Below are 22130 nucleotides of genomic sequence, written 5' to 3'. Positions count from 1 at the left end.
TTCAAACTATGATTGCCAATGAGACTATTAATCACCAGAGTTCAAATGACGCAATAATGGGGGAGTGAGGAGACAGACTGACATTAAGAACAAGAGTGCACATGCTGAAATGTCTTGCCTGCTTTTTTTGTCATGGATGTATTTATACTAGAATTTTCAAACAAAACTATTTATGATTTATTAAAATGAGTTCAAGGTCAGATCAACCCTGCCAGACAGACATGTGCACCTTCCAATCATAGCATACACGAATATAGGTAAACTATTGCCAATGGTATCAGAAAAACAGAACTTAAAAAATATGTCCGGTGACTGAGGCCAACCAACCAAGATCGTCGCCATTGCTAAAAATAAAACATAGGGGTAAAATGTAGATTTTGGCTCATATCTCTTAAACCAAAGCATTTAGAGCAAATCTGACATTGGGGTTAAATTGTTTATCAGGTGAAGATCTATCTGCCCTGAAATTTTCAGATGAATCGGAGAACCTGTTGTTGGGTTGCTGCCCCTTAGTTGGTAATTTAAAGGAAATTTTGCTGTTTTTGGTTATTATCTTGAATATTATTATAGATAGAGATAAACTGTAAACAGCAATAATGTTCAGCAAAGTAAGATATACAAATAAGTCAACATGACCAAAATTGCCCTTTATAGTCAATTTCTAACAAATTTTTGTTATCTTTTTCAAAAATCTTCTCTGAAACAACTAAGACAAATTTAACCAAACTTGTCCACAATGATCATTAGGGTATCTAGTTTAAAAAAATATTTCCGATGACCACGCTTGCGAACCAAGATGGGCGACATGACTAAAAATAGTATATAGGGTAAATGCAGTTTTTGGCTCATATCTCTGAAACCAAAGCATTTAGGGCAAATCTGCTGTGGATACAATTGTTCATTAGGTCAAGATCTGTCTGCCCAGTAATTTTCAGACTAATTGGGCAACTTGTTGTTGGGTTACTCCCCCGGAATTGGTAATTTTAAGAAAATTTTGCTGTTTTTGGTTATTATCTTGAATATTATTATAGATAGAGATAAACTGTCAAGAGCAATAATGTTCAGCAAAGTAAGATCTACAAATAAGTCAACATGACCAAAATGGTCAATTGACTCCTTCAGGAGTAATTGACCTTTATAGTCAATTTTTTACAAATTTTTGTAATCTTTTACAAAAATCTTCTCCTCTGAAACAACTAGATTTAACCAAATTTGTCCACAATGATCATACGGGTATCTAGTTTAAAAAATGTGTCTGATGACCACGCTCGCGAACTAAGATGGGTTCTATCTCCCCTGTAATTTTCAGACTAATCGGACAATTTGTTGTTGGGTTGCTGCCCCGGAATTGGTAATTTTAAGAAAATTTTGCAGCTTTTGGTTATTATCTTGAATATTATTATAGATAGAGATAAACTATAAGCAGCAATAATGTACATCAAAGTAAGAGCTACAAATAAGTCAACATGATCAAAGTGGTCAATTGAACACTTGAGGAGTTATATAGTCAATTTTTAACAATTTTCAAAAATTTTGTAGATTTTTGTTAGTTTTTACAAAATAATTTCCACTGTCACTTTTGGGCCAAGTTCATTATTGATAGAGATAATTGTAAGCAGCAAGATTGTTCAGTAAAGTAAGATCTACAAACATATCACCAACACCAAAACACAATTTGTCATGAATCCATCTGTGTCCTTTGTTTAAGGGCATACGATACAGTTCACTGGGGTAAAGCTGATGACCGTAACTGCATTCACGGTCATCCCAAGATGTCGGATGAAAAATTAGGTCAGTTTCTGTATTGTCTGTTCAAGTGTTTCTATATCATTTTCTTTACAAATCATACATTGAAACGATGTAAATTTATAAAAGAATCACTCGGATATCACTAATTACTTCTGAGAAATGTGCATGAAACGGGAAATTCGATTTGAAAAAATCGCCAAGATGACCGTAAATCACAATCGAGATGACCGTAACAGAATCAGCGATTCATAACAAGGCTGACCGTAACTGCTTTTAAGATGACCGTAATTTGTAAATGATGACCGTAACTTTTAAAGGATGACCCTCAATTCTAAGAAATATCCGTATTTATATAACTATCTTTTTGTATCAAATGATTAATCGTGTTGGTATACACATATTAATATGAGAGTTTTATCCTATAGGTAGAAGAAAATAAGACGTGCTTCAAATGCAAAGATTACCATATGTATCTTTTTTACAGTAGAGTGTTTAATTTTTAAAATGAATTTGCCAAAAGACATGCAAATGAACAGGAAGGGAAAACATGCTACAAAAGCGCGATAAAATGACACCTTACAAGCATAATGAAAAAAATGCGGTGCACAGTTCAACTGCTCGACATAAGATTTTTTTTGTTTCTGGGATTCCTTTCTATGACATATAATAAATACACATTTTTAAAAATGCCAAAAAAAATGCATGTACACCCATTGATATTATATCGTCTTTCATTTTGTCATGCAAATAAAATAACAGAAATATTTTGAAAATATCATTCGAATAAACTAGTGAAGGTGAGCTCCAGCAAAGTAGATCCTTAAAATAGTATTGTACGAAAAGCGTATCACAAGGCGGAACGTTGTCAATTTGTATATACAATGTATACAGAAATGTTATTCATACAGTCAGGATTCTACTTCTTCAAAATTATCTCCCCATTACGCCAGTTCATGCTCACAATTGTAGAAATGGAAGCCATTGTAGGGATGACGCTCTGCCAATTTTGCTCTTGAAAACTGATAAATTTATCCACATAGCACCATTACGATCGATCGTTATATGTTAGTTATATTTTAAAAGACAAATGTATCTACTAGCTAATGAGCATTAGTTAATGATCTTGTCTGCATTGATTCAACTTAAAATTATTGTCTGTTCGGATGTCAGATGGAATTTTTGAAAATTCTTAAGCATTTAAAAAAATTCTAATTAAATATTTCGTGGCAGACTAAACAATTTAAGTGGTTGAAGATTATAAACCCTAGTTATCACACACAAGAAAATCATATTTTTTCGAAGATATCCATTTTCATCATCCAAATTAAAAGACTGTCGTCAAGTACTTTTAGAAAAAAATAGCTATTCAAACACACCTACTCTGTTTTTGTGATTCATTAGATAGGTATCTCACTTGACCCATATATTTCATCTTTTCGTACTGTCATTTTTTTACGTTATAAAGTCAACCTGTAGCTTTGATATATAATAATGATAGAATCTGAAGCGAGATGCTATATAAAATACTCTTGCTTTGTACGTTTTAAAGACAAAATATACACCCAAACATGCCCTAACATAAAAAGGTGCACTCGATTTTTCTCTTTTCGATACAATCGTTACCTGTTTTGGGGAATTTTTTCTTGATTCACATAATGGAAGGGCAGACACGAAAATTTCTGAACTATAAGATTGATATGTTCTCCGTCCGTGATAAAAAAAAATCGGAGGTTATGCATTTTCTACATCCAACTTATAGATACTATATATAAAAAAGAAGATGTGGTATTATTGCCAATGAGACAACTATCCAGAAAAGACCAAAATGACACAAACATTAACAATTATAGGTAACCGTAAGGCCTTCAACAATGAGCAAAGCCCATACCGCATAGTCACCTATAAAAGGCCCCGATAAGAACCATGTCGTCGACTTGATATCTTATTGTTTTGCATTACTATTTAATAGATACATTGAAAACTTATACAAATGGTGTTTTTAAAATAAGAAAATTGTCGTTTTATTTGTTTCTATTAACTTTTTAGAATTTTGTTACTATATCAAACATTACAGTTAACATTTATCGCTTTCTCGATACACACAGAGCTTCGATTCTTTTGTTCTATTTCAAAAGTGTTTCCGCCTGCATATACCAAGACAAATTAAGATTTTAATCTGCTTCCTCTGGAACCATACACATGGGCTCGATTACCAAATATTCGTATGTATTATTAATGTTTTTAATGCTCCATTTATTGGCATTATGTTTTTCTGGTCTGTGCGTACGTTCGTCCGTTCGTCTGTTTGTTTGTCCAGCTTCAAGTTAAATAAAATTGAAACTTAGTACACATTTTCCCTATAGTATGATCTTTTTAATTCTAATGCCAAATTACAGTTTTATCCCATTTTCATAGTCCACTAAACATAGAAAATGATAGTGTAGATGAGGCATCCGTGTACTAGGGACACATTCATGTTTCTTCAAATTTTCGTCGTATCGCTGTCAATTTGTGTTAAAATTTTAACGTCGATATCAATAAATATTTCATTGTTTACGAGAAATATGCAATTTACTATCATTGTTATAAATCCTAAATATGGCCAATTATATTATAGTTTAAAAAAAGAAATTTATGAAACATATTTATATCCGCTAACCGTGCCCCTATTGAGATCGACAAACTCAACAAAAAAGCTTTGAATACAATACGGATATTTCTTAGAATTGATGGTCATCCTATAAAAGTTACGGTCGTCCTATATAAATTACAGTCAGTCTTTACAAATTACGGTCATCCTTTACAAGTTACGGTCATCTTTTTACCAATCACGGTCATCCTTGTTTTATGTTACGGTCATCTTGAAAATATTTTGATTAAGATTTACGGTCATCTTAACGATTTTTTCAAATCGAATTTCCCGTTTCATGCACATTTCTCGGAAGTAATTAGTGATTTTCGAGTGGTTCTTTTATAAATTTACATCGTTTCAATGTATGATTTGTAAAAAAAATGATATAGAAACACTTAAACAGACAATACAGAAACTGACCTAATTTTTCATCCGACATCTTGGGATGACCGTGAATGCAGTTACGGTCATCAGCTTTACCCCAGTGACAGTTGTAGGAGAGGTAAGGACGTTGCCAAACGTAAAGTTTTATTTTCGCGACGTCAAACTGTGACATGTCGGGAAAAGATGCATTTTTCAACTGATTTTTATCATTCAAACTGATTTAATTTGAAAACGAGTGCATGGACCCCCATTTCCAAATTTTATAAAACTGTAAATAGTGCAATTTTTTTTAATTTTGATAAATATACAGCAAACAATTACGTTTTTTTCTCAATTCATGACCATTTGATTAATAGGAGTTATTTCTGAACAAAAAGGCATAAATTTTTAGAATACTTATAAAACACAGAAATTACAAATTATTTAACAAAAAACAATTTGTGTTTATCTTTTAAAACAAAAAAGTTACGTCTTTCTTTCGAAAAGGAAAACAAATCCAAATTTTGAGCAAATACACAAAATTTCGACCTCATTTCACTCAAAAAGTAGCACATGAAGGTATATTTTTTGTTAAATATTTGATTTAATCAGGTAAAAAATAGCCTATATAACTGTATCGTATGCCTTTAATATGCAAATAGACCAAGGTGAGCGACACAGGCTCTCTAGAGCCTCTAGCTTTTTCAAGCTCTTGCTGAACCTTGAAAATTAAATCAAGGACAATGGACATACAGTGGATTAATAATTATTCGTAGGATACCAATTTTTGCAGATTTTGTGGTTAAGAGGTGAACCACGAAATTAAATTTTCAGTATGTAAAGGGGCAAAACTCTAGAATGACATTAAAAATTGATCGGATGTTTAGTAGTTTTTGTTTGTTGATGTGGTTCATAAGTACTTCTTGTTTCTCATTTTTATATAGATTAGATTTTTCCCTTTTTATGGTTTTATTACACTAGTCCTTTAATGGGCCGTTTATAGCTTGCTGTTCAGCGTGAGCCAAGGCTCCATGTTGAAGACTGTACTTTGACAAATTATGGAATACTTTTACAAATAATGACTTGGATTGAAAGTTATCTGATACCACATCTTTTTATATCTATATATCATAACTGACTTATTGAATAAAGTTGATTGGTAATGACGACATAGAAATGGTCTAATAAAAACAAAACATTAATGTAGTCCAAACATTTTTAATAAGTTCACACACATATTCTAACAATCTTCAGTAAAAAGTCATTTATACTGAACACATAAATTCAATGGCAAATAATCAGCTGCATTGTGAAAAATCATCTCCAAACATTACTTAGAAAAGTCGGAAAAAATCATCTCCAAACATTACTTAGAAAAGTCAGAACAGCAAATTGCACTGAAAGTAAATCAATCATTACTTAACAAATAATTCAATACTATATATGCAAAATATCAAATATTTCTTACTTTTAGAAAATTATTTATCATGTAATTCAGTTTTAGAAACTGTACACCAAATGAAGCTGATGAAATTTTAAATTTCAACAGGTCGGTTAAATATTTTGAATATAAGTTTATACCAGGTGGATGTAGTTTCAACAGAAATGTTTGGACAAGATGTATATATATAAGAACAAGCACTATTAGTTGTTTTGTTCATCATAAATATTTACAAAATTAAAAACACTATAAATTCTGTACCAGTTATACACCTAAAAAAACAATAATTCTGTAGCAGATATACACATCATACAACTAATATCTAAAAATAGATCACACTGCACATGTTTAAGTCCTTCTATCTCCCGTCCACATCAAGCTTGCAAAATTGACAGAAATATTGTGAAGAAAATTAACAAAAAGTCTTCTTACATCTTGGTTTTAACACAAAAATCTACTTTTATCAAGATCAGTTATTTTAAGACTATTTTCATGTTATTTACAACTTTTGCTTAATAATAACAAATTTTACAACAGTTATAATAGTTAATGCCTAAAAGGCCAATATGCTAAATACTCTGCAATTAATTTTTTAAGGGGAGATAACCCAAAGAGGTTTTCAGTAGAACAGGTAGACAGACGTTAAGAAAGCAGATTCAACCATTCTACACCCCGTACATACCATAGCTAGTTTTAAAATAAAATTTAGCTCCTTGAAGGGCGATAATAATATTAATATAATTGTAATAATAATTGTAATGAATTCCCAGAATTCACTTTAAACAATTGCAATTAATTATTACAATGTTGCACCATTATTTTCAACAATTATCTAAGCTAATGATATAGAAAATAGTTTAAATTTCTTCAACATTCACACATGTTTATACTTGTGTTTGAAAATTACTATTTTTAAGTTTTTAGAATTTGATTGTTTCCCCTAGAATTTATTCCGACATTTATTCAAAATTATCTGGCACTGCAGTTGTTTAAAATATCAAATTAGAAAAATTTCTCTATGTAGTTTTTCAATACATAACGACAAAAATTTTAAGGGTCAACATGTTATTTACCAATAATTTACACCAAATCAAGATATAAATTTGGACAAAAATGTTTTCAAATTCAAAATTAAAAGCCAAAACAAATTTTATTGACATTTCTGATGGTTTAATACCCTATAGATCACAATCATGACAATTTTAATATGAATGAATTGTTGTATCAGAAATCATTGTACTGCTAAGTTTAAAACTAGTATCTGGACAACATGAATTCCTGCATGTTCAATTATATAAATCACATAAAACAAATCTAAAATCTTCTAATTACAAGATTTTTTATGTATATGAACATCTATCAAAGTATATACATGTATACAAAAGTTTGACTGAACACTGCCGGTACTGAACACGTCTATCACCTGACTAAGAGATGTAAAAAAGAATATTTTACAAACATTTACACGGAAAATCGACTAAATATATACATCATTAACAACATTAACACTTTATAGATAATTTGCCCTATAATATTGTGTATACTAAAATGAGATCCATTGTTATGAATTGTATGGTCGTATGGTTCAGTGAAAAATGCATTCTATGGGTTAAGGCACTTATGAAGTCCCCCTTGGTAATGCTACCTTATTCTGACGAATGTATTCAATAACCAAAAATATATTTAGGAAATATTCAATAGGATCTCCAATGATGAATGGCTCATCTTAAAGATCTACAGACCAGCTTCTTATAAAGTTTTATGTATCACTTTTAAAACAAAATAAATAAATTACAAAAAGTTGAATTTTTAGGAAAACAGGTAACGATAAAAAAGGAATATGTGATAAAAGCTACTTAGATTCATCTGAGTTAATTGAATTTATATTAAATAATATGTAAAAAGTATTTTCTTGGATGTAAAGGAAGCATATTTTACATGAGCAAAGGAAACAGATATATCCCAATCTCTTATCTACTGCTATTTATAACACAAGTTATGGTAATGAACCCCAAAAATAAGCCCCATTTACAGGGTTTTAACCCAACAGAGGTGAACCCTGGACATATATATCTAGTAATAACACTATAGGTGTAAGCTGCCTGGTGAGAGCTATTCTGATATTTCAATAAATATAAAAAATATAAAAAAATATACAACATTCACTCAAGGGAGATAACTGTGAAAGCTAAATGAGCTTTTTACAGATACATGTAGCAATATAAACAGCAAGTGAATTAAAATGGTTGTTCAAAATTTTATTTATGAACTTAAGATATTTTCCCTTTTCTTTAGTAACCTTAGATGTATAAATCTACACCTATGAGCACATTACAGAATTTCTGCAGAGAAATATATAAAGTTAAAGCAAGCCTAAGTTAGTGCTGAATATTTGTATTTTTTTAAGCAATATATACACAGCCTAAACAAAACTTCACTAGAAGGTCATATTGAGATCAAGTATAATACATCCTTAATGGATACTTTGTGCTAAGTAAATGATGAAATAATAGTTAAATGGAAAATCTTTCTTTAATTGCTGTAACAGATTGTGAATAAACATTATCTTGTTTTCTTGATGTGGCGTTTTTATACTTGTGAAAAATGCCACTTGAAAAAAAATTTGGAATATTAAGTTGTATTCTTAAAATTAACTGATTGGCATTAGTTTGAATTTCTAAATTTTACAAAAATCAGAAGTTGGTGTAACAGTTTCCCCCATTATATTACATAAATTTGCAAGTATGACCTGTCCTAACTGGTGAATAAGTTGTTTTTTTAATAATAAAGCAACCACAGAAAAAAAACAAAATAAGCCATTTTAAATATATGCTAATCTTTATCTTAACTGAAAGTTATGCAGACCATAAAGGACTGATTTATTCACTACATAAATATTTTACAGACTTTAGCATTCAAATTGTCTTTAACAATTAATAACATATCAAAGAAGAAGTTCAACTTTAACCTTTGAGTTACACAGTCATCTATAAAATAACAATTTAAAATCAACAATAAGTTCGTTGTATACAATGACTGCTCCCTTGGTTAACATGGAATGGTTGTATGAACACTTTATGGTGACTAGATTTGTGCTGATAACACGTAGGACGGTATTTGTGATGAATTCCCTGATGTCATCGGTGACGCTGTACAGGCAAAGTTCCCCTGATATACAGCACCATTGGCTAAAATAAAAGTACAAATGATGAGTATGGCAAGAGGCAAGTGAAAACAAAGCCACATTATAAACTTAACAATATAAGCCTGGTGTGTAAAATATATTGAATAATGATAGAACATTGGCATCAAGAAAGAATGTTCAACTATTATCTAAATAAATTTGGAATTAGTCCATGGGACACAGATTAAGCCCCTGCTCATTATGTTCAAGTGTCTTCACATTTGGTCGAGGCAAACATAACTAAAAGAACAAAAACGAAAAATTCAGCAATTTTCCATTTGTAAAGGGGCATAACTCTAGAATGGCAAAAGTGACCAATTACTCCCTTCACAATTGTATGAAATCTACATCGACATTTTTTTTAACAACACTTAAGTATATCGTTCAAAACCATATGCAATCTTAATGGATAGAATACAACATTCCTTACCTCATTCATTTGCCAACTTAAGAATATCAGTCAATAAATCCTTTGAATTTGAATGTAGCCAATTTAATTCATAATATATTCCAAATTCTTACCTAATGATATCTTTACGGGAATGGTAGCGGTGGACGCTGACAGAGTCACATGACCATTAGAAAGTGTCGGTGTGGTCATTGGTAAATCTACAACATTGATTTCCCCAGAGTCGTCCCAAAGTCCATTCTGAAATATAAAATATAGTCATCATATACATGTACAAAGCTAATAAGAGGATAATAACATCAACTTTATCTTTGAATACAATTAGTTATAATTTCTATCCCATTACCACTGTCATTATGTACTTTATTGGTGTTTTTGTTATATGTCTATATATAGATGCAAAAATAAATTTAAAACATATCAATCCTTTGGGGTCCCAAACTATGGTCGAAATGTGTTTGGTGCTATCTAACAAGAATGTCATCTTGTAATAATCCTGACACAAAGAGTTGGCATTTCTTGCTCTTTTCCCAAGTGTTGTCAGCTTAGTAGAGAGGTAACAAATGCCAATGTTACCCTCACTCTAGTGTGATAGGACCTAGGCCAGAACATGTGAAATCCAGAACTCAAGAGCACATGGAAGGTCACGCACTTAGCAACTTGATCTGGTCAGAATTACCATGAATTCTTACACCTGGTGAATCACAAACTATTTTCAAGCAAACCAATGCTAAAGATGGTTTTCTCAATTGAATATTCTTATGTTTTGGACTTTTATAGTCAACCATACGGTAGGGATTTTTCTCATTGTTGAAGGTTGCATTATTGACTAACATTCACTTTATTTGAATTGGGGTGGATAGTTGTCTCATTGGCAATTATACCATATCTCTTTATTTGTATGTGAGTAACTTGTTGCCTTACCTGTAGACTGATATCTGTTAGAGAGTGGTCCATTTGCATACCGCTGTCTATTGTGGGTAGGTCATTGATCAGGTATTCAGCTGTTTCTTTAGGCGTGTGAGGCGTTGAACACCGTGGACTGGGTGGATCTCCACCAACAGGACCAGCTTTACCGGCTTCTATTAATTCTAATTTTTCTACAAAATAAAAAGACTTTTATTTTACTTGTATAAGGTCCAGCCTCTTAGAATATATTCTACGATCTACTAAAGAAGAGAAAAAAATTACAATTGGTAACTTTTCACTGAACCAAACAGAAGTTAAACAAAGTCTATAATCTTCAATGTTGATAATACACAATTTCTCAACATTTTCTTGGGCAAAACAAAACATATTCTTAGTCATACAATTTTACTTTTAGAAATTATATAAAATTGAAAATTGGAAAGAGAATAACATAATTTATCTCCAGTGTTTGAATAAAAAAAAATATACATGAAAATGAAAGGGGGTGTAAAGGGTAAGTTCTATTCTTTGTTACTGATATGATAAAATTATAAAGAATAAAAAACTTTTATCTCCTTGAATTCTGCTGATACAATATTTATTGAAAGAAAGAATACATGTAAATATTTACATTCAAGCCTGACACTTGTCCCTTGAAAACCTGTGAAATAATGTAAACAAAGGCTTTGTCCAATGAAAACTTTTGTATTATCTTTATCTAAGAAGTGTCAAACTCCATCTGTCAGTTGTACTACCATTGTTATACCTGTCCTGATTAAATGGGGCTACCAGTGGGGAATACTAAGTGGGAAATAATTGATCCAGAAAAATAAAGTTTTCTTTTAAATCATATCATTTGATTCAATTTATGTATTTTGCTAGGCTATAAAGTACCTTAATTTTGTGGGAAATAGCAGTTTTTTATATATCTTTTTCACACATCTTTAATTTCTTTGAAAGGAAAATAGCTATTTTAACTTTTATAACTTATTTTTATTTTTCACATTTGAAAATATAACATGGAATTTTAAAACAAAATCTAGACCAAAATTATCTGATACAAAATTAAAATTATCAATAAAATAATAACAGTATTTTCATGTTATCATAAAACAATTATCATGTTTACATGTACATCAAAGGACATATTTACCTATCAATTAAACCCTCATTAATTACAACATACCAAGGAGAATTATGTTCTTTGTCCAGCAAGAGTTATATCCCTTTAGGCATATCTAATCAGTTAATCAGATCAATACATTCTCTTTGATGTCTATCTTAAAACTGTTTGAAGTGTAAAATATCTAACACTCTTGTCTACATAATACTTAATTATAATAAGACCAATTAATATTAAATTCACAGGAAATATTATCATGTTTCAAACATTAAATATATATATTTATGAAAAAAAAATATTCTATACTAAATTTAGTTTGCAGCCAAACTGTTAATTAAGGATGAGACCAGTGAGTCTTCAACTCAGCGAGAAAATTATGTGTATAATACATACCAGGCATTGACATGCTTAGTTTAATGGCTTCCAAATCCTTCTTTCTATGTTTATGTGTATAATACATACCAGGCATTGACATGCTTAGTTTAATGGCTTCTAAATCCTTCTTTCTATGTTTATGTGTATAATACATACCAGGCATTGACATGCTTAGTTTAATGGCTTCCAAATCCTTCTTTCTATGTTTATGTGTATAATACATACCAGGCATTGACATGCTTAGTTTAATGGCTTCCAAATCCTTCTTTCTATGTTTAGCTATTTCATCTTCCATCTTTTCAATCTTCTCTGGATTCAGGGCCCACAAACATCCTTTCTTGGCATTCCCATTTAACTTGGGGGTATCAACTTTAGCAAAGCACTTATTAAGGGACAAATTGTGGCGTACAGAATTCTGAAACAAAATAAATTACAGGCTTTTAATAATTTTTTTATCAAGCACAACATATGTGAATTAGTTATAATAAGTTATCTATTCTTGTCTCGTATTTTCTACAAATATTAAATCTCAGTCTGAATCATTTTTATAATAGTCCCAGGTTTGTTTGATTTATCAACACTCTGTTACTATTTTGTAAATTGGCATTTCATAAGATTTAATTTATATTAAAATTATGAAACATATTTAAGATATTGACTCCTTTACAGACAGTCATTTAAATTAAGGACAGAAGTATAAATTTTGCTATCATAATAAAATTGCCATTTCATTGCTATATTATGTTTCGTTTGTTTTGTTAAGTAAGAAACTAAATATGTTTACACACAATAAAGATAAAACTTAATATTTGATTTGTTATAATCTTCACTTGAGAATAATCATAATAATAATTTCCCACAATGTTAAGTTAAGCTTATTTGTGACCTTGGGAACCCCCTTAGGGGGGCCCCAATAGTATATATAAATAATCTGACTAAATCTATAAATAAACTTTATTTATCAAATCCTTTGTGTAGTAAGCTAATACTTTTTACTACACTGTGTTCCAATGAGTAATTTTACACAATACAATGAATGATAAAATGACAATGTGATTTTTGAAATTTGCACCTGTAGTTTAAAAGCTAACCATGTGACAATGATTGACCAATCAATTCAAATGTTTATTACACCTGTTCTACATGTTAATTGACTTCTGAATAGACTTACCTTCCAACCATCAGGGGCTGTCTTAAAGTATGGGAAATGGGTTCTGAAAATTATAATAAATCATATTAATTATCCGACTATTTTACAAAAACAAATAGAAGGCCATGCAAATAGGCAGGTGTTTAAAGCATGTGAAGAATAATGAACCAAGTATAGAAATTAATGTGGGGAAATTTATATTAAGAATTGTTGTTTAACCATTTTCAATTGATGAAGAGGTGATTTATAAACAGAAAAAAATATGTGTCATAAGAAAGGAACTATGCTTTTTCCTCAGCAATTATAAACTAAGTCACTAATGTTTCTGTATAACCTTGAAATTAAGAATCAATGCAGAGTATTAAAGAAAACATTGCATTGGAGTACATTTGAACATCATAACCTATTTTTATTATTATTACAACCAATATAACATGTAAATGAACATACACTTTATTCAGATTATTTTTATAGCTCATGGTCTTATCTGTGTTTCCATGAGTAAGCACTAATTCTTTCTCATACATTGTTTTCTACATAAAAATTGTTAGTGCATGTAAGAAATGAAATAATTAATATTTTCCCATAATATTTTAAATTTGTTTTTTCAGTTCATATTATAAATATTTTGATTGAATATAATCAATTTAATTAAGGGATTATAATACGTTTAATCCACCTGTCTTGAGCAGTAGACCATAACAATCCAATAAACAATGTATTATAAAACTGTCAAGTGTTAATTAGATTACAGAGATAATCTAGTTAAATTGTTAGTAACCTGTCACACTTTGACAGCAACAGAAGTTTATTACATGTATATAATGACATTCCACAGAATTACTCATATGGAAAATTCGTTCACATGCTTATTATTAATGACCCTAAAGTACAAATTGAAAATTAATTCATGGTCATGCATCCATCCCCCTTATGTAAAATTCAAATCTTATATTATTCAAATATTGTTGAATTATAATTGTTAAATAAATAATTTATATTCTACATGTACAGTATGTAACGAATATAACAGGTTAAAATTAAAGACATGCATTCATGAAATTTTAAAGAGAAGTAAACTATCATTAAAATAATGGTTTAAACTGAAATTTATATCAAAACCCATATATGTATTCAAGAGACTGTAGGTTTATTATTGTGTATTCAACTTTGTGGTCTCAATTATAAAGGTAGATTTGTGATTATGTGTGCATTTAAAACTGGATAAACCCCACAAAAGTTCACCTATAGTGGTACCAAAGTTCATTTGCATCCTGTCTACTTGTAATTATAGTTTAAACAACTATTTTCTTGGAGAAAAATTTCAAATTGTGTTGTACTGTTCAATATTGATGGTATTACATGTTACATGTAACAAGATAATCTGCAGACCAAGGGACTTTTTTTTAAAAAGCACCCCTAAAACAACATTAATAAATGTTGATGTCCATTTTTGGATATGACGTGTTACAAGTTTATGTACATGATTGGCAAAATAATATCAAAGATTGTAAAATGGACTCGGTAAAAACTCACCAAAATATGTAAAAGACAATACTTACATCATGAAGTTGTAGATTTCACTAACAGGTAAACTTCCATTCTTACTATTCTTCAGCGCCATAGAGATCAGACAGCTATAGGAATAAACAGGTTTGGGGAAGACTTTGTCAACAATGTCACTAGAATTTGGCACATTTGGAATATTTTGACCACTGGATGATGAATATGAGAAATTATTTGGTTGTGTCGTACTAATTCCATTATGTAAATGCTTGACAAGGACGGGAGATCTTTGAGATGGCGAACCTTCTTGTTGTTTGAAATTCTGCACATGTGTAATCGTGTTATTGTTTATATTAACATTTGAATGTGATAGCGTGAAGTTACGTTGTGATCCTGCGGGTTGAATCTTTACAAAACTTCGTACATTGTCTGATTGAGTTGACGGCTGTTGAAAATGAGCGTTTTGCACTTGTTGCACTACAACATCGTCTTCAGTTGCTTCCACTTTAACTGTTACTGCTTCTGGTTGTGCGACCCTTCTGAAAGGTCGAACAAATGTCTGTTGTAGCACATTCTGTGGATTAACTAACAAATTTGGGTTATTGTTTTCTATTTCAAATGAGTTGTCCAATAAATTTTGATTGAATTTTGTGACATCTTCACACTGAAAGTTTTGTATCCATTCATCTATTGTAGCACTAGTGTCAAAATTAAAACCATGATTGCTACTTTCAGTTCCAGTACCCGATGAAAGATAGTTATCAAAAGTAAATTTGTCTGATCCTTGGAGAATTTTTTCCATCTCCTTTTGAAGATCATTGTCCAAAGAAACTGAATCCAGAAAATCCATGTCATTCACATTAGGGTAGGGCATACTCGCCATCATTCTGGCTAATGTATTCTCAACAGAATTTCTACAAAGACAAGACATTATAATTTAACAAACGAAATAAAGATCATGTATCTATGATGAGTTTATATATAAATTCAATATATAAGTTTCTCAAAAGGACAAACAATGTGCATGTTCAAATTCTATGTAATACAATTTTGAATTAAAAGTTATTAAAAATAAATTTATTCCAGAATTTCAATTTGATATTATAATGAACATGATGAAATAAACCTAAAATTTATAGACCACATCAAGGTTACAAAATCATGATGAAAACCTGTGAAGATCTTTATATTGTCAGTGTCCTATCACTTATCATGCTTATTAGAAAATAGCAAAGTACATGTAGAAGTTGCATTTATCAACCTGCTAATAGGGGAAAATAAAAATCCTGAGGATAATACACAAACTATCAATTGTACATGCCCATGGACGAACAAAAATACTGAACAAAACAGAAAACAACTTTAGAAATACAAACCAGTTTCTACAATTCCAACACTTCGTCACTTTTACAGGTTCGAAAATATTTGGTTTGCAAATTCCATAAATAATCTGATTTGAATATTGGCACTATTTTTATCTTTCTGGTTTCAACAAATACACATGTATCATTGTAATTTGTATTTTTTGATAATGACAGTGGAAGAATTACTATTAACACATTGTGTATTATGTGTAACATTACATAGACAATGTTAAAATTATTTCACTTTGTTGTTTTAGTTTCAAAATATAACCACTTTCATGCAAAATTTGAATGGAATGAGCGGTAGACATTTTTTTTTGTGGTTGTAAATATTTAGGTCATGTAGTAAAAATATTGGCTGAGCTCCAAATTAACATTTCATCGAATACAATAATGCAAAAATTATGAAATTATGTGAAAGTATTACCTGACTTGATAACTGTCACTTTTAGTCTTTAGTTGTGTATTCCAGTATTTCCCAAAAACATGCAAAAATCCAGGAAGTAATAGGCACAGGTGAAAAAAATGTCGGATCCACGTTCAACCCACTGGACAAAGAACAGTAATAGATTCAAATTACTCAGCTTTGATTGGTTGTTCTTTATGAGAAAATTTTAAATCGCTACAATCTGATTGGTTAATCCATGGAAACCCTAGCCACAATGTCCCAAATATGGAAAATTAATCATCGACGGAGCAGGTGCTTGTGCATCAATTACCGTGCGAAAACAATGGCAACGTTACCAAATGTTTACAAATATTCAAAATCAAAGCATACATTTACTTTTGCTGTTATCTTAGCGATAAACAAAATCCGATTTGAAAAAAAGGACTGCACTGGACTATATTTTGTAGTGCGAATGAATACTATTTGTAAAATATAACTAAAAAGGCTCCTCGTGGGGAATAATTATGACAGCTCATTCATGATATAATTAACGGCTGAGTAGTTCTGATCAGATTAGTAAAACTTGCAAAGTGACATTGAATAAATATCATAATGACTGTTGATTTGTGTCAGAATTACTTGTATCAATTAAAGAGTGACCAGACATATTTCTATTGATAAATATTTGAAAATGAGTGAAATGGGTACAATAAAAATTATATTATATGTCTCTGTATTATGTGAAATGATATTGTTGCTTTTAAGATATATTTATGCTTTGACTTACAAAATCACTTATTTCTCTACTGTTGAAATTAACATAAAACTTCATATTTTTTTTATGAACTTAAATTGAATTATAAATAGAAAGAATAGCATTTCTTGAACAATAAATATAAATCTTTAATCATTATTTTACCATTTGTGCCTTATGTCAAAATTTAAATTCTGGACTTGAGTACTAAATAACGGAGAACAATCTGAAAAGCAGTGTTATATCCAAGACCATATATGAAAAAAGTAAAATTACAAAAATACTATACTGAACTCCAAGGAAAATTCAAAAAGTTAAGTCCCCAATCAAATGGCAAAATCAAAAGTTCAAACCCATCAAACGAATTGATAACAACTGTCATATTCCAGTGGTTCAAAAATAAATGATTGATTTAATTTCCATAATACATTAATATTGTATTTGTAACTTTTGGGGTTTCCATTTTGAAACCAAAACAATAAGATCACTCAAAATCTTTTTAACTTTTTAAATGAAATCAACTTTTACAGAAAAGGGTGTTTCAACCTGGGAACATCATGTTTTAGCAAAAGTCCAGAAAAAATATCAATATTCACTCTGAGTTAAAGTTTAAAAGATGGAATGAAATTCCACTTTCTTTTAACAAGAGTGCAATAATTTACACTGAAATGTCTCACCTTCTTTACTAACCATTGCTATTATGTTGATAGTAGACCTAAACATAAAGCTTTACTTCAACTATCACATTAACTAAAATGAGGTCAACATGTACACCTTACCATCATAACATACATCAAATATGCTTTATGGTTGAACAGTGAGTATTGCACATCTAAGAAATAAACTTGGAGAGTTGTCTCATTGGCACCCATACCACATCTTTATATATCTATAAACCACTTAACCAGGAAAACTTAACAAGAAGAACCTTGCCAGACAAACATGTACAACTTATAATCATTACATGCTTTAAATATAGTTGACTTTTGCATATATAGTATCAGAGACATACATATGTATATATGTTTCTGATAGTATCTAGGTTTTTTTAAAATTTAACCAGGAAAACTTGAGATTGACCAATAAGTCAACAATGTGTGGTGTATAACATGATTGCAAGTGTATATGTCTGTCTGGCAATTATAATATGACCATGACCTTATTCTTAACAACAAAGGGTCGAAAAATTTACATTTGACCAATGAAAAATGAGAATAAGGTAATGGTCAGATGATAATTGCCAGACAGACATACACACTTGCAATCATGTTATACACCAGACATTATTGACATATTGGTAATAGTATAAGACTACAAAACAAAAACTCAACATTGAGCCACAAAAATGAGGTCAACATCAAACAAAACATGCCAGACTGACATGTACATCGTAAAATATTTCCATACACCAAATAAAGTTGACCTATTGCTTACAGTATAAGAAAAACAGACCAAAACACAAAAACATAACAATACCCACTGAACCATGAAAATAAGGTCTAGGTCAGATGACACCTGCCAGTTGGACATCTGCACCTTACAATCATACCATTCACCATTTAAAGAGGACCTATTACATACAGTTTTAGAAAAAAAAACAGATAAAAAACAAAAACTTAACTATAATCACTGAATCATGAGCCGTGGTGTAGTGGTTAAAGCATCTAACTACCAACAAAAGGGTTCCTGTTATGACCCCTGTTCAGGGACAGAAATGGATGTGACTGTTGTATTCACAACTGAATGGATGTGACTGTGGTATTCACACAGCTGAATGGAGGTGACTGTGGTATTCACAAAGCTGAATGGATGTGACTGTGGTATTCACACAACTGAATGGATGTGATGTGGTATTCACACAGCTGAATGGATGTGACTGTGGTATTCAGACAACTGAATGGATGTGACTGTGGTATTCACAGAGCTGAATGAATGTGACTCAGGTATTCACACAACTGAATGGATGTGACTCAGGTATTCACACAACTGAATGGATATAACTGTGGTATTCACACAACTGAATGGATGTGACTGTGGTATTCACACAGCTGCATGGATGTGACTGTGGTATTCACAGAGCTGAATGAATGTGACTGTGGTATTCAAACAACTGAATGGATGTGACTCAGGTATTCACACAACTGAATGGATGTGAATGTGGTATTCAGACAACTGAATGGATGTGACTGTGGTATTTACACAGCTGAACGGATGTGACTGTGGTATTCACACAGCTGAATGGATATAACTGTGATATTTACACAGCTGAATGGATGTGACTGTGATATTCACACAGCTAAATGGATGTGACTGTGGTATTTACACAGAGCTGAATGGATGTGACTGTGGTATTCACACAGCTGAATGGATGTGACTGGTATTAAAACAACTGAATGGATGTGACTGTGGTATTCACACAGCTGAACGGATGCGACTGTGGTATTCACACAGCTGCATGGATGTGACTGTGGTATACACAGCTGACTGGATGTGACTGTGGTATTTACACAGCTGAATGGATGTGACTGTGATATTCACACAGCTGAATGGATGTGACTGTAGTATTCACACAACTGCATGGATGTGATGTGGTATTAAAACTATTGAATTCATGTGACTGGTATTCACACAACTAAATGGATGTGACTGTGGTATTCACACAGCTAAATGGATGTGACTGTGGTATTTACACAGAGCTGAATGGATGTGACTGTGGTATTCACACAGCTGAATGGATGTGACTGGTATTAAAACAACTGAATGGATGTGACTGTGGTATTCACACAGCTGAACGGATGCGACTGTGGTATTCACACAGCTGCATGGATGTGACTGTGGTATACACAGCTGACTGGATGTGACTGTGGTATTTACACAGCTGAATGGATGTGACTGTGATATTCACACAGCTGAATGGATGTGACTGTAGTATTCACACAACTGAATGGATGTGATGTGGTATTAAAACTATTGAATTCATGTGACTGGTATTCACACAACTAAATGGATGTGACTGTGGTATTCACACAACTAAATGGATGTGACTGTGGTATTTTCACAGAGCTGAATGGATGTGACTGTGGTATTCACACAGCTGAATGGATGTGACTGGTATTAAAACAACTGAATGGATGCGACTGTGGTATTCACACAGCTGAACGGATGCGACTGTGGTATTCACACAGCTGAATGGATGTGACTGGTATTAAAACAACTGAATGGATGTGACTGTGGTATTCACACAGCTGAACGGATGCGACTGTGGTATTCACACAGCTGCATGGATGTGACTGTGGTATACACAGCTGACTGGATGTGACTGTGGTATTCACACAACTGAACGAATGTGACTGTGGTATTCACACAGCTGAATGGATGTGACTGGTATTAAAACAACTGAATGGATGTGACTGTGGTATTCACACAGCTGAATGGATGTGACTGGTATTAAAACAACTGAATGGATGTGACTCAGGTATTCACACAACTGAATGGATATAACTGTGGTATTCACACAGCTGAATGGATGTGACTGTGGTATTAAAACAACTGAATGGATGTGACTGTGGTATTCACACAGCTGAATGGATGTGACTCAGGTATTAAAACAACTGAATGGATGTGACTGTGGTATTCACACAGCTGAATGGATGTGATTGTGGTATTCACACAACTCAATTGATGTGACTGTGGTATTCACACAGCTGACTGGATGTGACTGTGGTATTCACACAATTAAATGGATGTGACTGGTATTCACACAGCTGAATGGATGTGACTGTGGTATTCACACAACTAAATGGATGTGACTGTGGTATTCACACAACTGAATGGATGTGATGTGGTATTCACACAGCTGAATGGATGTGACTGGTATTAAAACAACTGAATGGATGTGACTGTGGTATTCACACAGCTGACTGGATGTGACTGTGGTATTCACACAACTGAATGGATGAGACTGTGGTATTTACACAGAGCTGAATGGATGAGACTACGGTATTCACACAGTTGAATGGATGTGACTGTTGTATTCACACAGCTGAATGGATGTGAATGTGGTATTCACACAGCTAAATGAATGTGACTGTGGTATTCACAAAGCTGAATGGATATAACTGTGATATTTACACAGCTGAATTGATGTGACTGTGGTATTAACATAGCTGAATGGATGTGACTGTGGTATTTACACAGAGCTGAATGGATGTGACTGTGGTATTCACACAAATGAATTGATGTGACTGTGGTATTTACACAGTTGAATGGGTGTAACTGGTATTTACACAGCTGAATGGGTGTGACTGTGGTATTTTCACAGCTGAATAGATGTGACCGTAGTAATCACACAACTGAATGGATGTGACTGTGGTATTTACACAGCTAAATGGATGTGACTGTTGTATTTACACAGAGCTGAATGGATGTGACTGTGGTATTCACACAGCTGAATGGATGTGACTGTGGTATTTACACAGCTGAATGGATGTGACTGTGGTATTTACACAGAGCTGAATGGATGTGACTGTGGTATTCACACAAATGAATTGATGTGATTGTGGTATTTACACAGCTGAATGGGTGTAACTGGTATTTACACAGCTGAATGGGTGTGACTGTGGTATTTACACGGCTGAATGGATATGACTGTGGTTTTCACACAGCTGAATGGGTGTGACTGTGGTATTTACACGGCTGAATGGATATGACTGTGGTATTTACACAAATATATGAATGTTTCCCCAAAGTTTTATGCAAATTGGTTAAAGTGTTTTTGAATTAA

The 22130-nt window shown here is 31.9% G+C and overlaps 1 protein-coding gene across 1 annotated transcript; it reads right to left on the bottom strand.

Moving 5' to 3' along the window:
* Positions 1 to 6798: 6798 nt before the first annotated feature.
* Positions 6799 to 17268, bottom strand: LOC139529716 (forkhead box protein I1c-like). The gene is made up of 7 exons (XM_071325572.1): positions 16633 to 17268; positions 14898 to 15755; positions 13357 to 13399; positions 12411 to 12600; positions 10703 to 10878; positions 9892 to 10018; positions 6799 to 9373 (listed from the first exon to the last, which is right to left on the bottom strand). Exons 2-7 carry the CDS (start codon positions 15725 to 15727, stop codon positions 9270 to 9272), a joined length of 1470 nt encoding a protein of 489 aa, XP_071181673.1. The 5' UTR covers positions 15728 to 15755; positions 16633 to 17268; the 3' UTR covers positions 6799 to 9269.
* Between the last annotated feature and the right edge of the window lie 4862 nt (positions 17269 to 22130).

Source organism: Mytilus edulis, chromosome 7 (genome assembly GCF_963676685.1).
Source record: "Mytilus edulis chromosome 7, xbMytEdul2.2, whole genome shotgun sequence".
NCBI classification, from domain to species: Eukaryota; Metazoa; Mollusca; class Bivalvia; order Mytilida; family Mytilidae; genus Mytilus; species Mytilus edulis.
The sequence above is the reverse complement of the archived record's forward strand: the minus strand, read 5'-3'. Positions and strand labels throughout refer to the sequence as shown.

Bases quoted from the DNA above. Each gene is read 5' to 3' on its own strand.
- LOC139529716 (XM_071325572.1), bottom strand. From the start codon at position 15,727: ATGATGGCGAGTATGCCCTACCCTAATGTGAATGACATGGATTTTCTG. The intron at 10,019-10,702 runs GTAAGGCAACAA...TTTATATTTCAG, and splicing joins TAACAGATATCAGTCTACAG to AATGGACTTTGGGACGACTC. The intron at 9,374-9,891 runs GTAAGAATTTGG...CTTTTATTTTAG, and splicing joins TCCCGTAAAGATATCATTAG to CCAATGGTGCTGTATATCAG.